The 21,904-nt window shown below is 36.8% G+C and overlaps 2 protein-coding genes across 5 annotated transcripts; one reads left to right on the top strand and one right to left on the bottom strand.

Annotated features, from left to right (window-relative positions):
- Positions 1-2,106: 2,106 nt before the first annotated feature.
- Positions 2,107-9,177, bottom strand: ftr85 (finTRIM family, member 85). Its single transcript, XM_077220975.1, has 6 exons — positions 8,034-9,177; positions 6,797-6,892; positions 6,407-6,640; positions 6,164-6,323; positions 3,485-3,544; positions 2,107-3,385 (listed from the first exon to the last, which is right to left on the bottom strand). Exons 1-6 carry the CDS (start codon positions 8,370-8,372, stop codon positions 2,853-2,855), a joined length of 1,422 nt encoding a protein of 473 aa, XP_077077090.1. The 5' UTR covers positions 8,373-9,177; the 3' UTR covers positions 2,107-2,852.
- A 74-nt stretch (positions 9,178-9,251) lies between these two features.
- Positions 9,252-20,205, top strand: sirt5 (sirtuin 5). 4 transcript variants are annotated; one of them, XM_077220979.1, is made up of 11 exons: positions 9,252-9,500; positions 9,603-9,744; positions 11,487-11,612; positions 11,713-11,846; positions 13,327-13,398; positions 15,628-15,781; positions 15,986-16,073; positions 16,199-16,252; positions 17,870-17,993; positions 19,097-19,212; positions 19,411-20,205. In XM_077220979.1, the coding sequence occupies exons 3-11, from the start codon at positions 11,513-11,515 to the stop codon at positions 19,577-19,579; spliced, it is 1,011 nt and encodes a 336-aa protein (XP_077077094.1). In that variant the 5' UTR covers positions 9,252-9,500; positions 9,603-9,744; positions 11,487-11,512; the 3' UTR covers positions 19,580-20,205. The 4 variants fall into 4 exon arrangements, with proteins under 4 accessions (XP_077077094.1, XP_077077093.1, XP_077077097.1 ...); XM_077220978.1 differs by lacking the exon at positions 9,252-9,500 and having other exon boundaries at positions 9,539-9,744; XM_077220982.1 differs by lacking the exon at positions 9,252-9,500 and having other exon boundaries at positions 9,640-9,744; positions 11,528-11,612.
- The last annotated feature ends 1,699 nt before the right edge of the window (positions 20,206-21,904 follow it).

Genomic DNA, 21,904 nt, shown 5'->3' with positions numbered 1-21,904 from the left:
GTTTTTTTGTTCTCAATCTCAACAGGCCCAAACTGTAGTCTAAATGTACATTTTAAATGTCAAGGAGAGCTTGTACTTGGAGTTAAATATTTTACTGGTATGAATGCCAATATATTTTACAAACAACTACAAAAGATCTAAAATAAGATATTATAACATTTTGTAAATATAGGTTCAGATGCTGATTGGTTTTATGTGACTGAAATAATTATGACTATAAGCAGGGCAGTAATGCAGATGAATACAAAAACACATTTACAGATTAATCAAAAACATAGATTTGATATATACCAGGGGCCTGTACCATGAACAAACTCAGGTTTGCGGGATTAGTTTCGAGTTGACAAAACCAAACTAATCCAACCAGGCTTTGTTGGTACCATGATGCTGATCATCAACTTTCTCTGTCAACTCAGGCTTTGATCTTGATTTTAGGAGTTTAGGTGTGACATCAGTAGCAAACAGACAATCACCATTCACTTCTCTCTTCTGCAGGATATTACGAGATTGAAAAATATTAAGAATTTAAACAAATTTGCACAGCAAGAAGAAAATAGCTCTCTATGAAAGAGGACAACTAAAAGAAAAAGTCTTGCTATATCAGTGCAAGTAAAAGTTGTGAAGTTTATACTCAGTTGATAAAGGTATAGAGAGAATTGAACTTTTCAACTCACATGTAGTCATTTTATAGCTTAATCTGTCGATTCTAAAGCATATTTATATTACCTTTATATATTAATTAATTTAAACTGTGCATACAAATAATTGATCAACTAAAATTGTACGTGTGATCGATTAATAATTACATAAATAATATCTAAATCATACAAAATTATTATTCTAAAAGCCAGACGATTTTGTCTTTAAAAATCATTTGCTATGTAGTGACCTTTAATTTGGAGTAGAAACAGGTGGAGTGACTTTATTGCATCAGACAGCTTTATTGCTCACAGCTAATTGGTCCCAGTTCGGGTTGCATCCTCTTACCTGGAACATAACCTCCCCCGGACCAGGGGCCTATACCATGAAGCCGGTTTAGGTGGCTAGCCAGCTATGTTTCAGTTTGGTTTGCGTCAACCCTGGGTTTTAGGGACCATTAAAGTGGTTTGGCTTTTAGCAGTGTTCATTGCCATAGTAACTTACGCTCCACGGCTAACCTGGTCCGGGGCAGGTTATGTTCTAGGTAAGAGGTTACAAACTGAACTTGGACCAATCAGCTGCGAGCAAAGTGACACATGTCTGATGCGATAAAGTCACTCCACCTGTCTCTACTCCAAATTAAAGGTCACTACATAGCAAATGATTTTTAAAGACAAAATCGTCTGGTTTTTAGTGATGCTAGAACAATAAATTTGTATGATTTAGATATTATTTATGTAATTATTATACCCTTTATTAATCACACAAGTACAATTTAAGTTCATCAATTATTATTACGCAGTTTAAATGAATAAATATATAAAGGTAATATAAATATGCTTTAGCATCAATTGATGAAGCTATAAAATGACTACATGTGAGCTTAAATGTTCAATTCTCTCTATACCTTTATCAGCTGTATAAAATAACTTCAGAACTTTTACGTGCACTGATATACAGTAGCGAGACTTTTTCTTTTAGTTGTCCTCTTTCATATACAGCCGTTTTTCTTCTTGCTGTGTAAATTTGTTTAAATTCTTACTATTTTTAATACTTTTATTTAATAAGTGAATTGGGCTGCTTCTCTCGCGAGAAATTAATCTCAGTTTCACTCTTTCTCAACATGTGATTGGCTGTTCGCTACTGATGTCACACTTAAACTCCTAAACCCAGGATCAAAGCCTGAGTTGGCAGAGAAAGTTGATGATCAGCATCATGGTACCAACAAAGCCTGGTTGGATTGGTTTGGTTTTGTCAACTCTAAACTAATCCTGTAACCCTGAGTTTGTTCAACTACCATCATGGTACAGGCCCCAGGTTAGCCGTGGAACGTTAGTTACAGTACTATGGTGAATATACACTGCTAAAACCCAAACTACTTTGGTGCCTAAAACCCAGGGTTGGCGCAAACTAAGCTAAAACATACCTGGCTAGCCACCTAAACAGGCTTCATGGTATAGGCCCCTGGTCCCAGAATTCTTTTTTTATTATTATTATTATTTTGTTTTTATACAGTTTTCAAGTTAGTACACCCAACCAAGTCTAACATTTGTGAACATTTAAAACCTGCTCTCATGAGAAAATGTAACTATTTTACAAGTTGGCGACTTTGAATTCGTATGTGAATGAATTAATGATGTGATTAATTTCAAGTCAGCATTGTGATGTACTTTTCGAACAAGAAAAAAATGTAGGGCGGGACTCGATTTTGTCCATGGGAAATTGATTGGATGGTTGTGGTTTGCTATTGGTCAATCTCATGTGAGTGACAGTAAACACATCATCAGATAAGAGATGTTGCTCCAAGAGGGAGGGGAAGTTATTTTAATTAAGGATTCAGAGAGCACATAAATAAATAAAAAAATGATGATGTGCACGGATAAATTATTGCAGATATAATAAATCTGCAATATTCCGTAAGAATTAAAAATGTCTAACTTCGATTTCATGGTGACTTTAACAAAAATAAAAACATAATGGTGAAGGTCCACCCCTAACCCTAACTGTGTAGTGTACAAAATTGTACGAATTAGCCACTAATTCCCTAAAATGTAAAATAGTTACGAAATGCCACGAGAGTGTTAGTCATTTATATTAGATTCTCGATCCGTCCCTGACTGTACAGCACTGGTATATCGAGATGGATATCACAATACAAGCAAACTTAAGTTTATAATAACTGCTCCGGCACTAAATGAACCCATTTCGTGCCATTAAAGTGGATAGCAAAGTCTCACACTGGACCCAGTGTTAATCCTGAAGCCAGGATAGAGCGGTTGAGCAAATGCAGTCTGAATTTTGTGGATGAGATTCATTGAGTCTGTGATGCTGTAAAATGCCAAAATCCCTGCCGAGAAATCGACATAAACGCCAGCCCTCTGCGCCCACTGCATTTTGGGAACCTTAGTTTCCTTTCCACAGTGCCAGAATGTGTAGGTATCCTCAGAGCACACCAGACTCCACGACTGGGCGTTGTGTCCAAATGCACACTGGGTACTCTTTCCTTTCCTGCTGATATCCTCATAGGACACTGCGATGTGCACAGGACCCTTGCCGCTCCACTCGGCCTCGAAGTAACAACGGCCGGTCACGCTCTCTCTGCACAGAACCTGGCTATAGTTATCAAACCTCTCTGGGTGGTCAGGAACGGACAGAGATGTTTTGATGAACGTCACCACTCCACTCTCTGAGCAAACGCTGAGGTTTCTGTGAGCGGTGTTCATGTCTAGAGTCAGGGGACCCGAATCTGAAATCCAGAGACGCAAGATATGAATGAACTTGACAGTTTCTCTGTTGTCGATTGTACTGATTTCTTGTTGCATGTGTGTGTGACTATGTTACTTACATTCCAAGAACTCCTCCCTGACTTTGGGTTCAGGGGTAGGGATAAATTTGAGGTTTGACACTAATAAGACAAAATATAATCAGTGCAAGCATTTCTAACAGTCATACGTATAGTACTTTTAACTTAGTTCAGCTTTTTTTATTATTTATTGTGTTTGGGATACTTGCATGTATTTACTGAATTCAGTATGAACTAGATACCGACAATTATTCTACAGTAATAGTAAGAGAAACACACTTTATAAACATTTCGAAACGATACAATATTGTCGTCACGTGACCTGATCACATTTAGCATTCAGTTGTCAACTCACTTATTCTTCTTTTTCATTTTACATTCAATAATTTTTCCATTTAATTTGTAAATAAATTAAATAAACATTATTTCACGTTAATATTTTCAAACAATAGTATGAAACATTGTTGTCAAATGACCTAATAACATGTGGAATCCAGTTAATATCCGGTAAGTATAAGGTATTATTCTTATTTTAATGTTAAACTCAATAGATGTATTTCATTTGAAATGAATAACATTGACAGTTGAATAAATAAAAACAAAAAATAATTGTTTTGAACAATAGAATGCAACATTGTCACTTGACCTCATCACATGCATGTGACTGGCATCCAGTTGCCATCTTGGAAATAAGGATTCTTTTACTTTATCGTTTTTAATGCAATAGTTTTCAATTTAATTTAGTTTAAATTGCCAGTATTATCAAATAATGAATTAAAATCAGATTCTGGTTCATTTGTCACGTTTGGATTGTAAGATCAATTAAAATGGAGTACATTGTGGGATTGTCTGTTGTAAACTGCATGTTGTATTAAAGGTGGAGTAAGTGATTTCTGAGAAACACAATTGATATTTAAAATCAACTCAAACAAACACACCCCTCCCTTCATTGCTCCGCCCCCAAAATGCACCAACATTTAATGCAAGAGTGGATGTCTCTTTATCATAGCTGAAACAGATCAAAATAATGCTTTGCCAAAAATAAAGCGAAAATGACGAACGAATGACAAGGAAGAACAAAAAATGAACACACAGTACACAAAAGTATACAAGCAAGAGTAGGTTGTGCATTCACACCGCTGAGCAAGGGCGGAGTGGCAATCGGGAGAGTCGGGATTTTTCCCGGTGGGCCGGTAGTGTTTCGAGGCCCGGTCTGATAATAGTTAGTGAAAGTGAAAGTGACACGTGATGGCCAAGTATGGTAACCCATACTTGGAATTTGACCTCTGCATTTAACCCATCCAAGTAAGTGCACACACATTAGGAGCAGAGTAGTGAGTAGTGTACACACACACACTGCAAACGTGGATACACACACCCGGAGCAGCGGGCAGCCTTGAGTGGCGCCCGGGGAGCGATTGGGGGTTAGGTGCCTTGCTCAAGGACACCTCAGTCATATTCCTGCCGGTACTGGAATTGAACCAGCAACCTTTGGGTCACCAGTCCAACTCTGCTACCATTAGGCCATGACTGCCCCAAGTTATACATTGCAAGTTCTTAGCAACACCATCCGGAGGCCTGGTGTGCGGCCGCTGCCCGCTGGTCAAACTGTACAGCCTCTCTGCTTAACCCGTAAATAAATGTATCGATCCGCAAATTCAGTTTCAATTCTTAAATGGTCTAGTGGTAGATCTTTTGCCAAGCGTGTCAGAGGTTAGGGGTTCTAATCTGCACCTGTATAGTTCTTTTTCTCTCTCATCAAAACTGAATATGTTCATATATCAGTGGTTACAGCCTATATAAAGCAGGGACACTTTGTGTGCATTAACATTTTTGCGCTAGAATGCTTGTTTTTCAGCGGGAATGCAATATAGAACTAGCTCTTAACCATGAACATAAAAGCCACAAAACACAAATGTCTTTTAATTTGATTATTTAGTTAGCAAACATGTCACTACAATTGTTAAGTTCTTTCCATCAATTTCTTACTTTCACATTTAAAAGATTTCATGAGGTTAACTTGTGGTCAGCCTGCACAAATAACGATCAACATGCTTGTTTGCTTTGCGGCACCTTTAAATAAAGCTTAAAAAAAGCTGAATTTTGACGGAAAAAAACGAAAGCGAATTTTGACGCTCTCGCCAGTGGCGGTGTGAACGCACAGTTATTCTCCAGCAGCAGCAGCGACAAACAATGACTCAAAATGTCCTGTTAGCTAACATTCAACAACAGCATATTGGTTCTGTGAAACTGCAAAACTAATGTTACTCATACTCACGTATCAAGCAGAAACAACACAACCTCCAGAAAGCGCTGTTTTCTGGTATTCCCACTTAGGTCTCTTCAGCGCTGGAAAGCTTTTCAAATATTACCGCAGGTCCTAAAGCTCTTGCCCGATTATAACCCTTCATTTTCCAGTGATATTCCTCTGAGCTTTTCTCTTTTGTAATGTCTCTCAGCCATCTCTCTTTCTACAGTCTTTTTCAAATCTCCATCTTTCTCACTCTCTCTCCTCCTCCATCATGAGTGGACACGCCCCCTACTGCTGATTGGCTACAAGTGTGTTGTGCTGCTCGGTCCGATCCACTTTCAACTGCGTTTCTCAGAAATCGCTTACTGAACCATCCAAGACAAACCACACTATGCATACTGTATACTGCAGGAACCATAATAATAGTATAGTTAGCACGCTATTCCAAACATATTAATTTGACGACTCACCTTTTTTTGATAATTTCTCAATTTTTTTCTGGCATAGATCTTTAATGTCCTCACTCAGAACTGTGAGTTTTCTCGACAACATCTCGAAAGAGAAGTCTGGATTGGCTAGAACTGCAGGAGAAGTCACCAACTCTGGCATACTACACAGTGTTTCATAACCCTGAGGAATAGAATTAAATAAACTCTTAGATCGAAATCGCAGATGACAAGTCCACAAGTGGTAACCAAAAGCACTGACGTTACCTTGAGGAACTGAGTTTTATCATCAAGGCGTGCAATCATGTCGTATTCAGCATCTCTCCTCTTCAACTCTGAGATCTCCTGCTCTAGTTTCTCCATAAATCCATGTGCCTCGTCTAATTCCATCTGCTCCTTCGCTTTGATCATCTCCGTCGCCTCAAAACACAGAGCTTCAATGGACTGAATCAGCTCAGTGAAGATCTTCTCCGTATCCTCCACCGCTGCTTGGGCAGAGCTCTTTTTGACAACATACAGAACCAGAGAAGTGATGAGTCCAAGAGTGCAACACCTTTCTGCCCATAATGGGTCTTTTACTTATAAGTTGATAACCCACACCACCATCCCGCATCTCCATCAGGACTTTCCACGTCCTCCTGGCAGTAGTGGACTCACCCTGAGGGACAGTACTGCGTGACTCAGATCCTGTAGCTCCGTCTCACGCTCCTTTATGACCTGCCGGAATTTCCTCTGTGACTGCTTAAGCTCTTGCTGCAGACCAGAGATGATACACATTACACACATAAAGAAACATTCATACACTCTTAGAAAAAAAGAAAAAAAAGAAAAAAAAATTTCAGTGGGGTTCTACTTTAAATTTTAAAATGACTAAATTTTAATGAACCATTTTTGCCAAACAGTTTATTAAGAGGTTATTTCATTTTTTTTACACTGATAAAGTATGTTTTAAATAAATAAAAATAAAAATAATCAGTTACATATAATAAATCCATTAAATTATCATGATATCATTTTAGGATCCCCTAAAGGGCATATAAATCAACTGACAGAACCCTTTAGGGTTCTATATATAGAACCTTTTTTTTAAGAGTCTACAATAACTTATTTTTGTAACACAACACACGTCCTCTTCTGTGATGAACATGTTTTTAATTTCTGATTAAAATTCATTTTGATATATATATATATATATTGAGGCATAATATCGTAACATACATCATAATATGTATTGAACTCTATATGGAACTCTTGACATTTTGTATTATTATTTATTAGGGGGAAAAAAGCAGTGAAGCAGTTTTGTTAAAATAATATAAATATTTGAGAAACTTTCAAAGTCATGGTGTACGACCAACATGCAGAAAAGAATATAAAATAGGAAATTATGTCATATGGAGGATCCCTGCAGACCCTCATGACTGTTTAGACCCCCCCCCCCCATTTTTATTTTTTATAAATTAATAATTAATAAGATTTATAAAAAAAAATAACTACGTGTGTGTGATTTCTGAAGGATTATGTGACACTGAAGACTAGTAATGTCTGCTGAAAATTCAGCTTTGCCATCACCAAGTCTATCATTCATAGACAGAGTTATTTTAATAATTTAAAACGTATTTTTCAAAAATCTTTTACTAAGTATATGTGAGTTATCTTTCTTTAAGCTAAATACTTGGTTTTATTTTATGTTATCTAACACAATTATATTAATACATTTGAGGATTAGTGTTGAAATATGTTTGAGGGTCAATATATATTCACTATACTGATCTTGATCAATTTACTACTGACTTATTCATGAAAGTAAACAGAAAGGTTGATCCTCTTATTAGGTTAAGTTATTACAAAGGTTTAGCATCACATTTAAAGTCAGATGAGAAGTCAGACATACCTCACAGAACATGATGAGGTCCTGCTTTTCTTTTGCAACGTCTTCATCATTCTTAACTCCAGGTATGGTGTGGGAACGGATTCCAGTATGTCTCAGCCTCTCAACAACCTCAGCAAACAGAGTGTTTTTGTTGAGTGCAGGTCTCGGGGAGAACGTTTGCCTGCACTGTGGACAGCTGCACAACTTCCTCTGGTTCTTCTGCTCCCAGAAGTTCTTAATGCACTCCATGCAGTAGTTGTGTCCACAAGGAATGGTTACGGGGTCTCGCAGGAGTTCCATACAGATGGGACAGCTGAACTGCTCCTGGTTGACAAAAATACCAGCCTCTTCTTCTGCCATAGTTAAAGTAAAAGACACAGACTGTCCACAGCAGCTTTGTGTGTGGAGAGAATATGGCGTTTGCTTCAAGTGCCTCCCACTGACTGAATGGGGTTGTAATGGGAGGAGTTCATTGTGTAATGTGTCACTGTGTTGCCATGTTTCAGAGGAGTAACAGGCTTTATTAAGTCACTATTAGATCATTGGTGTTGTTGTTTTGAAAATAAAATTTTCACCTTTACTTCAAAAAGCACTGATTCACAGCTTTACACAAGCAAAGCTTCTGGAAAGATGATCCAGGGACCATGGTGGTTCCAATGCATGTCTGTTCATGTCCACTGATGAATGAGTGCACAATGACTATGTCTCACAAGATGGTTTCTGGTTTATGTTTGCACACTTTATAGGAAAAAATAAGGGTGTGGATATTTGCACAGGGTGTGTGTCTATCTATCTATCTATCTATCTATCTATCTATCTATCTATCTATCTATCTATCTATCTATCTATCTATCTATCTATCTATCTATCTATCTATCTGTCTATATGTCTGTCTGTCTGTTTAAAGGCATTCCTTTTTTAATCAGCTTTAAGGGTTAAAAACGCAGAGAAAACTAGCAATTTGTGAATTATAGGCTAAAGATTATAAAAATTATTTATAAGGAATAAATAATAGAAATGGATGAACAGATAGGCACTGTGGGGATTAAAACACATCTCTTATAACCAAAATGTAAATATTAAAGTCACTTTAACATACCGGGTTATCGATGAAATCACCGTCTTTCAAGCTTCTTTAAATTGTGACTGACAGTTATTCCACACTAGAGGCCGCCCTCGTCACCATAGATGGTCGTCACTACCGGAGTTCTTCCATAGAGAGTTCTTCTCAGATAAATTAGAATAAAATGGGCGGGGTGTAGTAGCGGCCCAGAGCGGTCAAGTACAATGTGTATAATTTAAAAAATATATATATTTTAAATCGCCACTTTGTAATATCAATTTATTGGCTATTAGTTTCTCAGTGTAATTATTCAGGTGTAAATTATTTTCCAGACCGATGCTGAAGCAGCGCATAGACTCGTGATAACAGTTACTTTTCTCCGCGATGTCCACGATCGGACCAGTCAGTCGATTGTAATTACTGTGGTAAGGAATTGTTAAAGTAATCTCGTAAAATAACTGGCATATGATATGGTGTGAAAGCTAATAATAACATTTGCCATCGCTTGGTTCGTGTTGTGCGTGCAGTTCTGTCTAAAAGCCGAAGCCGACCGTCTTCCTTTGGCTCATAACAGAAACTGAGTGGATGTAACATACTACATATTTCATATTCTATTCCATTTCTTGTTCTAAACAATCTGTTTGACAGAAGGCAGCGCAACATACGCAGGTAAGCCTTTCCCTTCACTATCTATGTTAGACGAGAGCTGTGTGTTTATGTGGCAAAGTATCAGCATTTATTGCACACTTACTGCTGCTGCTTTGTTGTTGATGTTTGACCCATCAAGTCTTTGTCAAGCTACAAATAAGTTAAACCTTCTTAAACTTGCAAAAGCTCCTCTGCAGAGCTGTGGTCACTTTTATAAGGTCCTTCAAGGTCCACATATGTTGACTTATTGCGCCACCAGAGTTCTTTTCTCTTTTCATATTTCTGTTCTCCTGCAATAGTGCCGTTTATGGAAGCCCATTTCAGCAGAAAATAAAGGCTTTGGTGTTTGGTCAATTTTAATTGACACAAAAAGTGATCATTTGGACAATTTTTGTAGTTTATACATGGAAATCATGGCATAGCCTACTCATAATTATGACAAACTAAGTCTTTAAACTAAGCCTTACATAAAAACTTTTATGTAAGGTGTGATAAATCACATTTAATCGATTTTCTGCACTAAAAAGTCGAAATTATGACATTATGACATACTAAGTCATAATTATGAGATTAAAAAGTAAATTATGAGAAAAATTTCCCAATGACCTGTCATAATTATGACTCTCTGTCATAATTATGACTTTCTGTCACAATTATGACTTAGCATGTCATAATTGAGACTGTCATAATTTCGACTTTTTAGTGCTGTCAAATCTATTACTTGTGATTAATCACACCTTACATAAAAGTTTATACGCGCGCACGCACGCACACACACACACACACACACACACACACACACACACACACACACACACACACACACACACACAGTATTTATTTACAAACTTTTGTTAGATGTGATTAATCGATTTGGCAGCACTACATTTTTATTCTCATAATTATGATTTTTTTTCTTATGTGGCAAAAATGGGCTTTCATAGCCATGTGTCTCGTGAGGTGATATAACTATAACTTTTTTAAAAATGAAAAAGCTCGTGTTGTGTTATCAAGGAAGTCTGCATTTTAAAGCAGTATCATACCAGATATTCAAAAATATTCTCTAGTCAAGCTCAGGCACTTTTGATTATAACTTATAGATTATATAACTTATAAATTATATTTTATATATCTGCCATTCAAAAGTTTGGGGTCGATAAGATTTTTAATGTTTTTAAAATAAGTCTCTTCTGCTCACCAAGGCTGCATTTATTTCTGCATTTATTCATTTCTGTCACAATTATGACTTAGCATGACATAATTTAGACTGTCATAATTTTTAATTAGTATGACATAATATAGAATGTCATAATTTCGACTTTTTAGTGCTGTCAAATTGATTAATTGTGAGTTTATATATACACACACACACACACACACACACACACACACACACACACACACACACACACACACACACACACACACACACACACACACACACACACATATATTATTTATTTACATGAGTTATATATTTCGGTCATAATTTCTTTAAACCAAACCTCTCGTACAGAGAGGTCTTAATAAAAAAAAATTCACTTTGTGAGAATATGAATGGAAGAAGGATATCATTCCAGAATGTCCCAACCTGTAAAACTAGTTTTAGGACACGCCTCCTTTTCTAGTAAATGAACAGCTACTTACAGAAAGTGGAAGTGCTGCAAACCCACTCTCTTATTCTTTGTATCATGTCTACTGGTGAGTACATTGTACATTGTACATTTTGGGTTATTTAATAGGTATACTTTTTGATTTTCTAGCTGTGCAGCGTGACACTTAACCCTCAATGATTGTGCGGCAGTTGGTGTGTAGGGGTTTGACCTCTCACCTGTGTGTGGCAGACAGACTGAACTGGAGATCTCCAAAGATGGCCAGACCAAGCTCAAGTAGGACACTAGCACTTTGAGGAGATTGCTGAAGAGATGTTTGGGGATGTTGTGTTAATGCCTGTGAACTAAATGATTTGCAATTTGTATTTATTTGCAGATTTAACAACATTTCGTGAGGAGTTTAATAAAGCAAAGCACATTGCTATCATTACGGGAGCTGGAGTGAGTGCAGAGAGTGGCGTACCAACCTTTAGAGGACAGGGAGGCTACTGGAGGAAATGGCAGGCACAGGTAACACACACACACACACACACACACACACACACACACACACACACACACACACACACACACACACACACACACACACACACACACACACACACACACACGTTGGGTTCCCATGTTTTATGGGGACTCCATAGACATAATGGTTTTATATTGTTCAAACTGTACATTCTATCGCCTTATGCTGACCCTAGCCCTAAAACTGCCCATCACAGAAAACTTTCTGCATTTTTACATTTTCAAAGAAAATCCCGTAGTATGATTTATAAGCTGTTTTCCTCATGGGGATTTTTTTTGGATATTGGCATCTTTATGGGGATCATGTTGTCCCTATAACCTAGGGATTACCAAGAACACGAACGAACACACACACACACACACACACACACACACACACACACACACACACACACACGCACACGCACACGCACACGCACACAAACACACAATGTTTGCAATGTGTATCTGTAGACAATATAGAAAAAAAGAAGGTTAAAGTAGTTCCTCTATTAGCAAGCTGTTTTAGTATTTATTAACAAAATATAAGTCATATTTTGTTAATGTATGCTAAAACAGCTTGCTAATACCAAGACTTTTTTTGCTGTGGGACATCGCTGATATTATAAAGGCTGCTGTATATTTGTTTATGTAAAAATTCCATTTATGCTGTGAGATTGATATATTAAATGTAATAATATTTAGATAACTAAATATAAAAAGTTTCCAGAATTAAATAATAATCATAAAAATCATTATACCAAAACAGATTGTTAAAATATCATCTGAAAAGTATATATTTTAAATATTTAAAAAGATTTAGAAAAAACAAAACAAATTATCAGAAAGCATAAAGGAAAATGATTACATTTAGTAAATGTCAAAACTAATTCTGTGTATAATTCTATAAATATTCTATACATATAAGTGCAGACTAACTTTGACATTTTTCAATAAATATTATTAATGATAATCTGTATATGTGCCTGAGGCTTGAGTAACAGCGTGAGTACAAGGAGTAACCAAGCTCTGTTTCGTAACATAAACAAGCCTAAATGCACCTCTCAATGAAGAGATTGGTTGAATTTCATTGAATCTGTGTGAGACTTTAAAAAGCAGTGGAAAAGTTCCAGTAGTAGGGTACCCATGTATCTTCAACTGCATGTCTTTTCTTCAATTTATGTTTCAGTATTATATACAAACGAGCCTGTAAAATATAGTTTACATGTTGCATTGTAAATAATGACTGTACACTTTTAATGTCTATTTGACAGATCTAACCAAATCTGTCAGGCTTCCTATAACAGAGCACATAAACAGTAACCTACTGTAGTCACAACACATGTATGCAAGTAAACATTAATGATAATTAAAACATTGTTTTTTGTGGAGATGGAATGTGTAACTGTTTTTTTTCAATGGGGGGAGGGGGGAGGGTCCTTTAAAAGGACCATCTCTTGGTCTTTCACCTCTCGTTGTCTTTCAGGATTTGGCAACCCCTGAAGCTTTCTCTCGAGATCCTTCCTTAGTGTGGGAATTTTACCATTACAGGCGTGAGGTGGGTCACTCATTACTGACTAAATGGCTATTGGCTACCAATATCATAATGGCATTTTTTTCCTTTCAGTGACCAATTCACTTTAGTAATTATATATTTGATAATGCGGTAAAATAGAAATACTTGGATTATGTTAATAATTATTAAATTAGACCGTTTTGGATGCTTAGAATTGCAGGCGAGGAATCTAAAAGATCCAGGAATGTTTATTTCTGGGCCTGAAATTAAAACAACATGGGGGGTGGAATTACTACTAGAATAGTAGATCAGTTATGTTTTGCATGCTTGGAAAAAAAAAAGTTGTAGGTACCAATACCAATAAAACATAATCTGCTTAATTTGTAAGTTTAAATATTAATACAAATTAATTAATTGATTTTATACTAGGGGGCTGTTGAATGCTTGATTCTGATTGGTTGACGTGCCTTCTAAGGTGTGCAATTATTTTCAGGGAAACACACGCCTAAAGTAGTTCCAGGCAGGTCTTGACCGCACCGTTCCATATCACTCCGCCAGATAATTTCAGTAATTTCAAAGGTCCTTACAGACTACAATAGCAAAAGAACCAAAACCCACAATGACACTGACCAAACAAATAAATATAGTACACAATAGGATAAAAAGGACAACATATTTCCCTGTTTTTTGCAACAAAATTATGTTTTATTATGTACGGAAAGCACATTCTCTTTCTCCAGCTCTCTCACACTCAAATGCTCACACACACACACACACACACACACACACACACACACACACACACACACACACACACACACACACACACACACACACACACACACACACACACACGGTACAGCAGTGGTTCCCAACCTTTTTTTGTCTGAGAACCCCTTTTTCCCAAGAAAATATTTTAGGGCACCGCTTCACATTTAATGATATTGTTGCTCTTGTAAGCTTGCAGCAAGTATGACAAAAGGTTTTGTTTTTAAACAAACAGTATGTTTATTACTATAACCAGATATGTTTATGCACAAATAATAGCGGATAATATTAAAAATACTATAACAAAAACATCTGCCGGCCGTTTTTAATTTAAAACCGTAAGCCGAAGAGTAGCCTTTTAATTGGCACTATTTGAAATGCAATAACAAAAATATCAGTATTAAAACTGGTGTGTAGGAAAAAAAGAATTAATATAGGCTATTACAAAATGACTGGTGTCTGGGACCTCAATACTTGCATGTTATTTGTGAGGCTTTATCAATCAGTGTGAGGATTGCGTTATTATGTCTAAGACGAGTCACGCAGGCACTGGGTTACACCGCAGCGGTACGACCCGAAGCAGTGTAAAATAGTCCCAAAATAAACACTTATAGGTGAACCATAGTGACTCAGGATAAGACAAAAACATGGTTTGGAAAATGGATTCATGATGTACTCGCTCATTATATAAATTTAGTAAATTTTTAACACAAAAAAAGTAACGGACTGCTGCTTTAATGCTTACTGTTCAACGCTTTTCAAAATATGCCGCGACCCCCCAAAGAGCTCGCTGAGGCCCCCTTGTGGGCCGAGACCCCCCAGTTGGGAACCGATGCGGTACTGTGAATGGAGACACACACTCACACAGAAACATGTTGTAAGCACTGCTCTGATGTTTTTATCGGTAAAATAGTTTAATGACTTAAACGCTACATGACATTTCTCACTAGCGAGGTTATAACGGCTGTACTTGGAGCAGATAAACTTACAGTTTCACTATTAGTAGAAACGCTGGTGCAGAACACTGTTGAGGGACGCACAGATTCAGGTAATTCATAGTATACATACTTGATAACTGCATAAGTGCATAAATAACTGCATTAGTCTGCTATCAGTGGCTGAAGCATCCGTTACTAGCTCTAAAATGACGTTTTGGAATTAGCAACGGAGGCTTGGGATTAGATGTGTAAGCAATTAGTCCTACACATAAAAGTGTTTTAATAACAAAAACCTGAAAAACATCTTGAAATGCATCATCTGAACAATGTTTTGAGGTGTGGTAACTGTAGTATAAGCGGAATAATTGCAATAATTTTCTAATAATTCAACGGCCCGTCATCAATTATCCCTTACATATTATAATACAGCAACTTTTTTTATGTATATAATACTTTCAAAATCACAAGTCATTAAGTACCTGTAGATATTTACACACTTGGAGCTGCAATTAAATTGCTAATAATAATTATCATTAAATAAATGTTAATGTTTGGTTGCATGCAGGTAATGCGCAGTAAGATGCCGAACCCAGCACACCTGGCTATAGCGGAGTGTGAGTCCCGTCTCAGCCAGCAGGGGCGCTCTGTTGTGATCATCACTCAGAACATCGATGAACTGCACCATCGCGCTGGTTCCAAACACGTCTATGAGATCCACGGTGAGACAACGGCTACTCAAACCAGGACTGGATCATGTCAACATTATAGTACATTTATTTTTGGATAAAATCGGATTAACAAAACTGAAAATGATTGGTGATCCATTTTGAGGGTGTCCCATCTTTCTTTCCATTCAATCAATCCTTCTAATTTTGGTTCTTCTCTTCAACTGATATCCCTCTCTTTTGTCTATCTCTCTCTAGGTAGTCTATTTAAAACTCGCTGCATGAGCTGTGGAGAAGTCAAAGCCAACCACAAGAGTCCAATCTGTCCTGCTCTGGAGGGGAAAGGGTAGAGCTCACGCAAACACATCACCATTATTTTATCAAATATTTAAACCAGCTTTATATTTAAATATTAAAGAGACTGCACTCTCCTTATATGCTCCTTATTGTCTTTCTTATTCCAATCCTCAGAGAGCCTGACCCCAATGCCAAGGATGCCAGAATACCAGTTGAGGACCTGCCCAGGTTTGTGAGCGTGTTTGTTGTTAAATAAGGGTAGGCAATTTTGGAGAGGCTAGCTTTAAAGGCTAGCTACCCTTCAGAGCGTCTCCAATAGAATGTCACGGGTTGCCATATCTGTAATTACGGTTATGACATGGCGTGAACGTAGCATAAGATTGGTGTTTTGGTTCAGGAGGAACTTTAAATGGCGGTTGCTGTTTGTTTACGGCGCCCTGTGACTGTGTTTCTAAAACTCTGCATAGTCTCATGAAACGGGATGATGACGTGTGATGCTTGCGCTAGCAGGTGTGCGGAGGTATGGAAATACATTGTTTGGTTGTTGGACAAACATGTTTGGTCCTAAAACTTTCACAGAAGATATGTACATTAATGAAGATATGTTTTAATGTTTAGACCACTTCTATTATTGATTGCTATCAGGATGTGAAGAGTTTCAAACAGTATAATAAAAACTGTTTATTAAAACAAATTGCCTATCCTACTTTTAAATGCAGATTAGTAGAGCGTGATGATAGGTCAGAAATTGCGGCACCTTGTAAAATGCAGCTCTTTTGGGTAAATATTTAATAAACACAGTTGTGTGGAAGACTGCAAAACCTTCTGCGTGGGTTTGTTCAGAGTCTGATTTTGTAACTGTTTTTTTTTTTTTTTTTGGGGGGGGGGTAAGTTTTAGTTTGGGTTTTTGAAAGAAAATAATACTTTAATCCAGCAAGGACAAAAATGGTAAATGGTACATGGACTGCATTTATATAGCGCTTTCACAGACCGAATGGCCACCAAAGCGCTTTACATATTTGCCTCACATTCACCCATTCATACACACATTCATACACCGACGGCGGTGTCAGCCATGCAAGGCGCCACCCAGCTCGTCGGGAGCAGTTGGGGTTAGGTGTCTTGCTCATGGACACCTCGACACTTGGTCAGGTGGAACCGGGGATTGAACCACCAACCTTTCGGTTTGTAGACAACCTACATGAACCACTGAGCCACTGCCGCCCGACAAATTAAACTGATCAAAAGTAAGAGTAACGATTTTTTAAAATGCTATTCTTTTAAACTTTCGTTTTTAATTTATAAAAGAATCCTGAAAAACTGCACAAAAACGTTAATCAACTGTTTCAAACATTGATGATTATAATAAGAAATGTTCCTTGAGAACCCAATATAATATATTCAAATATAAAACAGCCATAATTGTTGTAATAATATTTCACAAATACAACTCTTAGACTGCTTCCACTAAAAACTCTTCAGATCATCGCCCACTCCTGCCTACAAATCAGGATTTATGTCTTGTGCCGCAATAAATCTAATCAGATACTGGTGGAATGCAAACCTCTAGTTTGCTTTACTGTAAACATATTGTAAGGCTGTTTAATGTAGAGAAGGAGGGAGGGAGGGTAGTCATGTAATACGAAATTAGGACTGTTTTGATCCAAGAAACCTCGACAAACATTATAGACTTCAGGGGTAAATTTAAAAAAGATTAAAGATCCATGTAGAAGTTTAAGCTTTTGAGAATAGTAACACCTTTTTTCCAACAGTGGGCAGCAGATATCCATGTGTTTATTAATGCTTCATGTTCAAAGCTGTTAGTTTTGCACTTTGTGTTTGTAGGTGTGAAAAGAGGGGCTGTAACGGCTTGCTGAGGCCTCATGTGGTTTGGTTCGGAGAGACTTTAGATTCAGATATTCTCACCGCTGTCGAGGAGGAGCTGGAAAAGTGTGATCTCTGCTTAGTGGTGAGTGACCACACATGAATGCATAAAACTGCAGAAATTACCTAGTGAGCTGCATACCCAGAAAGCATTTTTGGCCATCAAGACTGTGACAGAAGCTAAGCTGCAACATTATTCTGCCTTCTATAATACCTTATTTCAAAGAAATCCAAAATTAGCATCACATCACATGCATTTTTAGCTGACTGAAGTATCAAATTGTTAGCTTAGCAACAGGCTCGCATCAGAATCCACTGGAATCAATTAGTGGAGATCAGTTATAGTCAGAAATTACGTTAAGTAAAGTTTCATGAACTTCCAGTGAGTCATAATGTTGATTCAGTTAACTTAATTCAGTGAAGGATTCATCAGGCTGATTCAAATCAGTAAAATGAATCATTTAAAGAAGCTGCTCAAATTAATAATTTGTCCATGAATCGGACTTTGCTGAATTTGTTTTTGCGTGCATCCTTTTTATTTCCTCGCATTCAATTCTTTGCAAATCAAGATAAAAAAAAAAAAAAAAAAACATTCACCAATCGGGTACATTTTGATTTTGGGTAAAATGTGTTTGTTTTTTTCCTTGCAGAAAACGCTGACATAACCTCAATAGAAATCATTCTCATAAAATGATTTCTGCTTAACATATTAGTTTTATTAGTTTATTGTTCTAACCAGTATATGGCCCACTTCTATTTGTGAGGTGCTGTGATAGTTAAAAGAAGAAGAATAAGTGTTTTTTATATAGCGCCTTTCAGTAGCTTAAGGTCACTTTACTTGTACATTACAATACATTTACAAACCCACACACACATTGCAAACACATAAAGATCCATATAGCCACATTATTCAAAATACATGTTAAATACATATGTTTTTAGCGGCGTCTTGAAGGTAGCCACAGATGAGGTATTACGAAGTGTAGGGGGTTTAGTTAGAATGCTGCCTAAGAAGGTAGCTGCCTATTTAGGCTACATGACGGCTCACTAGGTTTTTAGAACAGAGCATAAGTGTCTGCCTAAAACATTTACTACACAATCTCATCAATTCCAAACAGAGATGTGTGTGTTTTGACAGCTTTACGTAAAGAATTTGTCATCTCCAACTGTATTCTTTCCTGTCTCCAGGTGGGCACCTCCTCCATAGTTTACCCAGCGGCCATGTTCGCTCCTCAGGTGGCGGGTAGAGGAGTGCCTGTAGCTGAATTCAACATGGAGTGCACACCTGCTACTAAGCGCTTTAAGTAAGACACACAGATACACAAAGTATCTCTTTACATGAGTCATAGAGATGCCCATTTAAGAGGAAAACGCATAGATGCTCTAGCGCACACAAGCTTTCACATGCGCACGGACTCTAAGTGACACATTTGACCAAACAATGAACCATAGAAATTGAGAACCTGTGTGTTGTTTATTTGAGATGTGTTTCTCACCAACAGATATCACTTTGAGGGTCCTTGTGGCACCACACTGCCTCCCGCCCTGGAACGGCACGAGAGCGAGCCATTTAAGGAGAAAGAAGGCATGACCCATCCGTTCATGCCCACTGCATTTAGCACTTTAACTGTGAGAGCACATGAACAGGGATTGGTTCATACCTTCATGTGATTGGTTTTCCTATGGCTTGTGTGCTCAGCTATGAAGATTTACAGGAAAATTTGGCCAAAAACTAATTCTAAATAATGTCTTTACTTGGCCTATTTTGCAGCATTTTGTCAAAGTTGTGTTTTTGGCAGAGGTTCTTAGTAGATTTGTTCCAGTTGAGTAACTTCTGGGTAGATCATTTACAGTGTTCCCACAGTCATGGAAAACCTGGAAAAAACAGACGATTTTATAATTGTAATTTCCAGTCAAGGAAAAGACAAGTAAATTGATAGTCTTGAAAACGTATGGAAAGTTCTATCATTAGTGAATTTTTGACATGATCCGCTGTAAAATATTGAATCATCTAGAAATAACTGGTTGGAAAAATCATGGAAATTCAATCGTCAAATGTTTCGAGAACCCTGAACATAGGACTAGAGACCAGTGAAATGCATTTATTTAAAATTAAATGACCATAAAATAAAGTATTCAATGGCACATGAGCCTGATGATTGATCATCCTTAAAATTATTTGGTTTGAATTAGTTTTCCAGATAAAAATTATGACGATTATTATACGATTTAGATACATTACAATATTTTAATTATGATTATTATTATTATTGCAAAATAAAACCAAGTAAAATTACTATTGTAATATTTCAGTGTAATTTGTTTAAAAAAAAAAAGTAGTATTACATTTTTTTTATTTTTAGTGATTTGATTTTACAGTACAGATATATATATATATATATCTGTACTGTGTATATATATATATATATATATATATATATATATACATATTTAGTGATTTGATTTTACAGTACAGATATATATTTATATATTTATATATATATATATATGTATGTATGTGTGTGTGTATATATATATATATATATATATATATATATATATATATATATATATATATACGTGGAATAGCCAGTACAAGTTATTTTGGTGGAAAACTAGGAATTGCAGCACAAATATTGAATTAAATCTGAGCCTTTAAGCTCTAAGCTATAATTTTGATTAATCGTGCTGCTCTAGTTTTTGATTTTTATATGAAAGTATGATATTTTAAATAGATATTTTTTTCCCGCTGTTGGTTGGCATACAGTATGTTTTAGAAGGAGGATTTGTTTTTTGTCAAAGTCAGTAGGCGAGTTTGAGTGAGTGTGTGTTTGTTTGTGTGTCTGTTTGAGCACACGCACCCTGTGGCATTGGGTCACCTTGATTCTGTCTAGTCCAATGCCAGATTCCATGATTGGAAATCTCTCTCTCCCACACTCTCTCTTTCCTTCTCTCTCTCATTGTCATTACTTGTACAACCAACGAGCAGAAAAGCTACATTTTATTTTACACGACCTCCTGATCCAACTAGGGTGTTCTGCTTACCTGTGTATACAAATTCACGCTTGCATGTTAGCACAGGACTGTGGAATAATGCTAAGTGAGTCGCTTGACTTATTTGATTTACAAATGTGCAACAGTATGCATGTTTGTGTATAAGAAATTGAATGTGTCTTCAGCTACGCTGCTTAAAATGCTTTTTTGTTGGTATTTATATGTGTGAAATTGGTGGGGGGTTGGGGGGTACGTCTGTGTTTGTAAATGATAAATGAGTGTGTAGTTTTGAGGTGTGTAACCGATAGTGTGTGTGCATTTGGTCTCCTGGAGAGAGAGGCTCATTAGTTTCTGAGGCGATGAGAGAGGTCTGCTCCAAAAATAACACACACCATTTCCTGTCCATTAAACCACAATTTCACACCAATCTGAGCTTAACGACGTACGCGCGCGCATGCACAATAAATATCTCCCCCGACATATGCTTAGCCTCTAAAATCCTCTGAGACCCAAAACATCAATCCTACACACACATACACGCATGGCCCATTAAATATCGATTTCACACCAATCTGAGTGTCTCCCCAGTCTGGGCTTGTTGGAGGACAGGGATAGGGCGATGCAGGAGGATAGGGACGGAGTAATGGATAGAAGGACGATGCAAGTGGGAGAGATGTATGGTGTGAAATGGATTTTGTTGTTTTTCCTCATAATAATTTCACTTTTTCATATTTTGCCTTTTTTTATGAATTCCTGGATGATCTAGACAGTTTGCACATCACTGAAAACTGGAAATAACAGGACATTTAAAAATAATTTTTAGGCTTAGAAAATCATTAATTCATTCATAATAATAAATCATAGGAAAGCCAATTGAAATCTCTATTGTGAAAATTAATTTTAATATTATTAATCTACTCCAAAACATTTAATCAGCTTAGAAATTCAACTAGAAAAACTAGTGAAGTAGAATAATTCTAGTAGAAAGTTGGCAAGAAATCA

The sequence above is a fragment of the Siphateles boraxobius genome, unplaced genomic scaffold, assembly GCF_051911475.1.
Source record: "Siphateles boraxobius isolate OS27281-9 unplaced genomic scaffold, OSU_SipBor_1 8, whole genome shotgun sequence".
NCBI classification, from domain to species: domain Eukaryota; kingdom Metazoa; phylum Chordata; class Actinopteri; order Cypriniformes; family Leuciscidae; genus Siphateles; species Siphateles boraxobius.
Note: the sequence above shows the minus strand (reverse complement) of the source record. Positions and strands in the feature narration are given on the sequence as shown.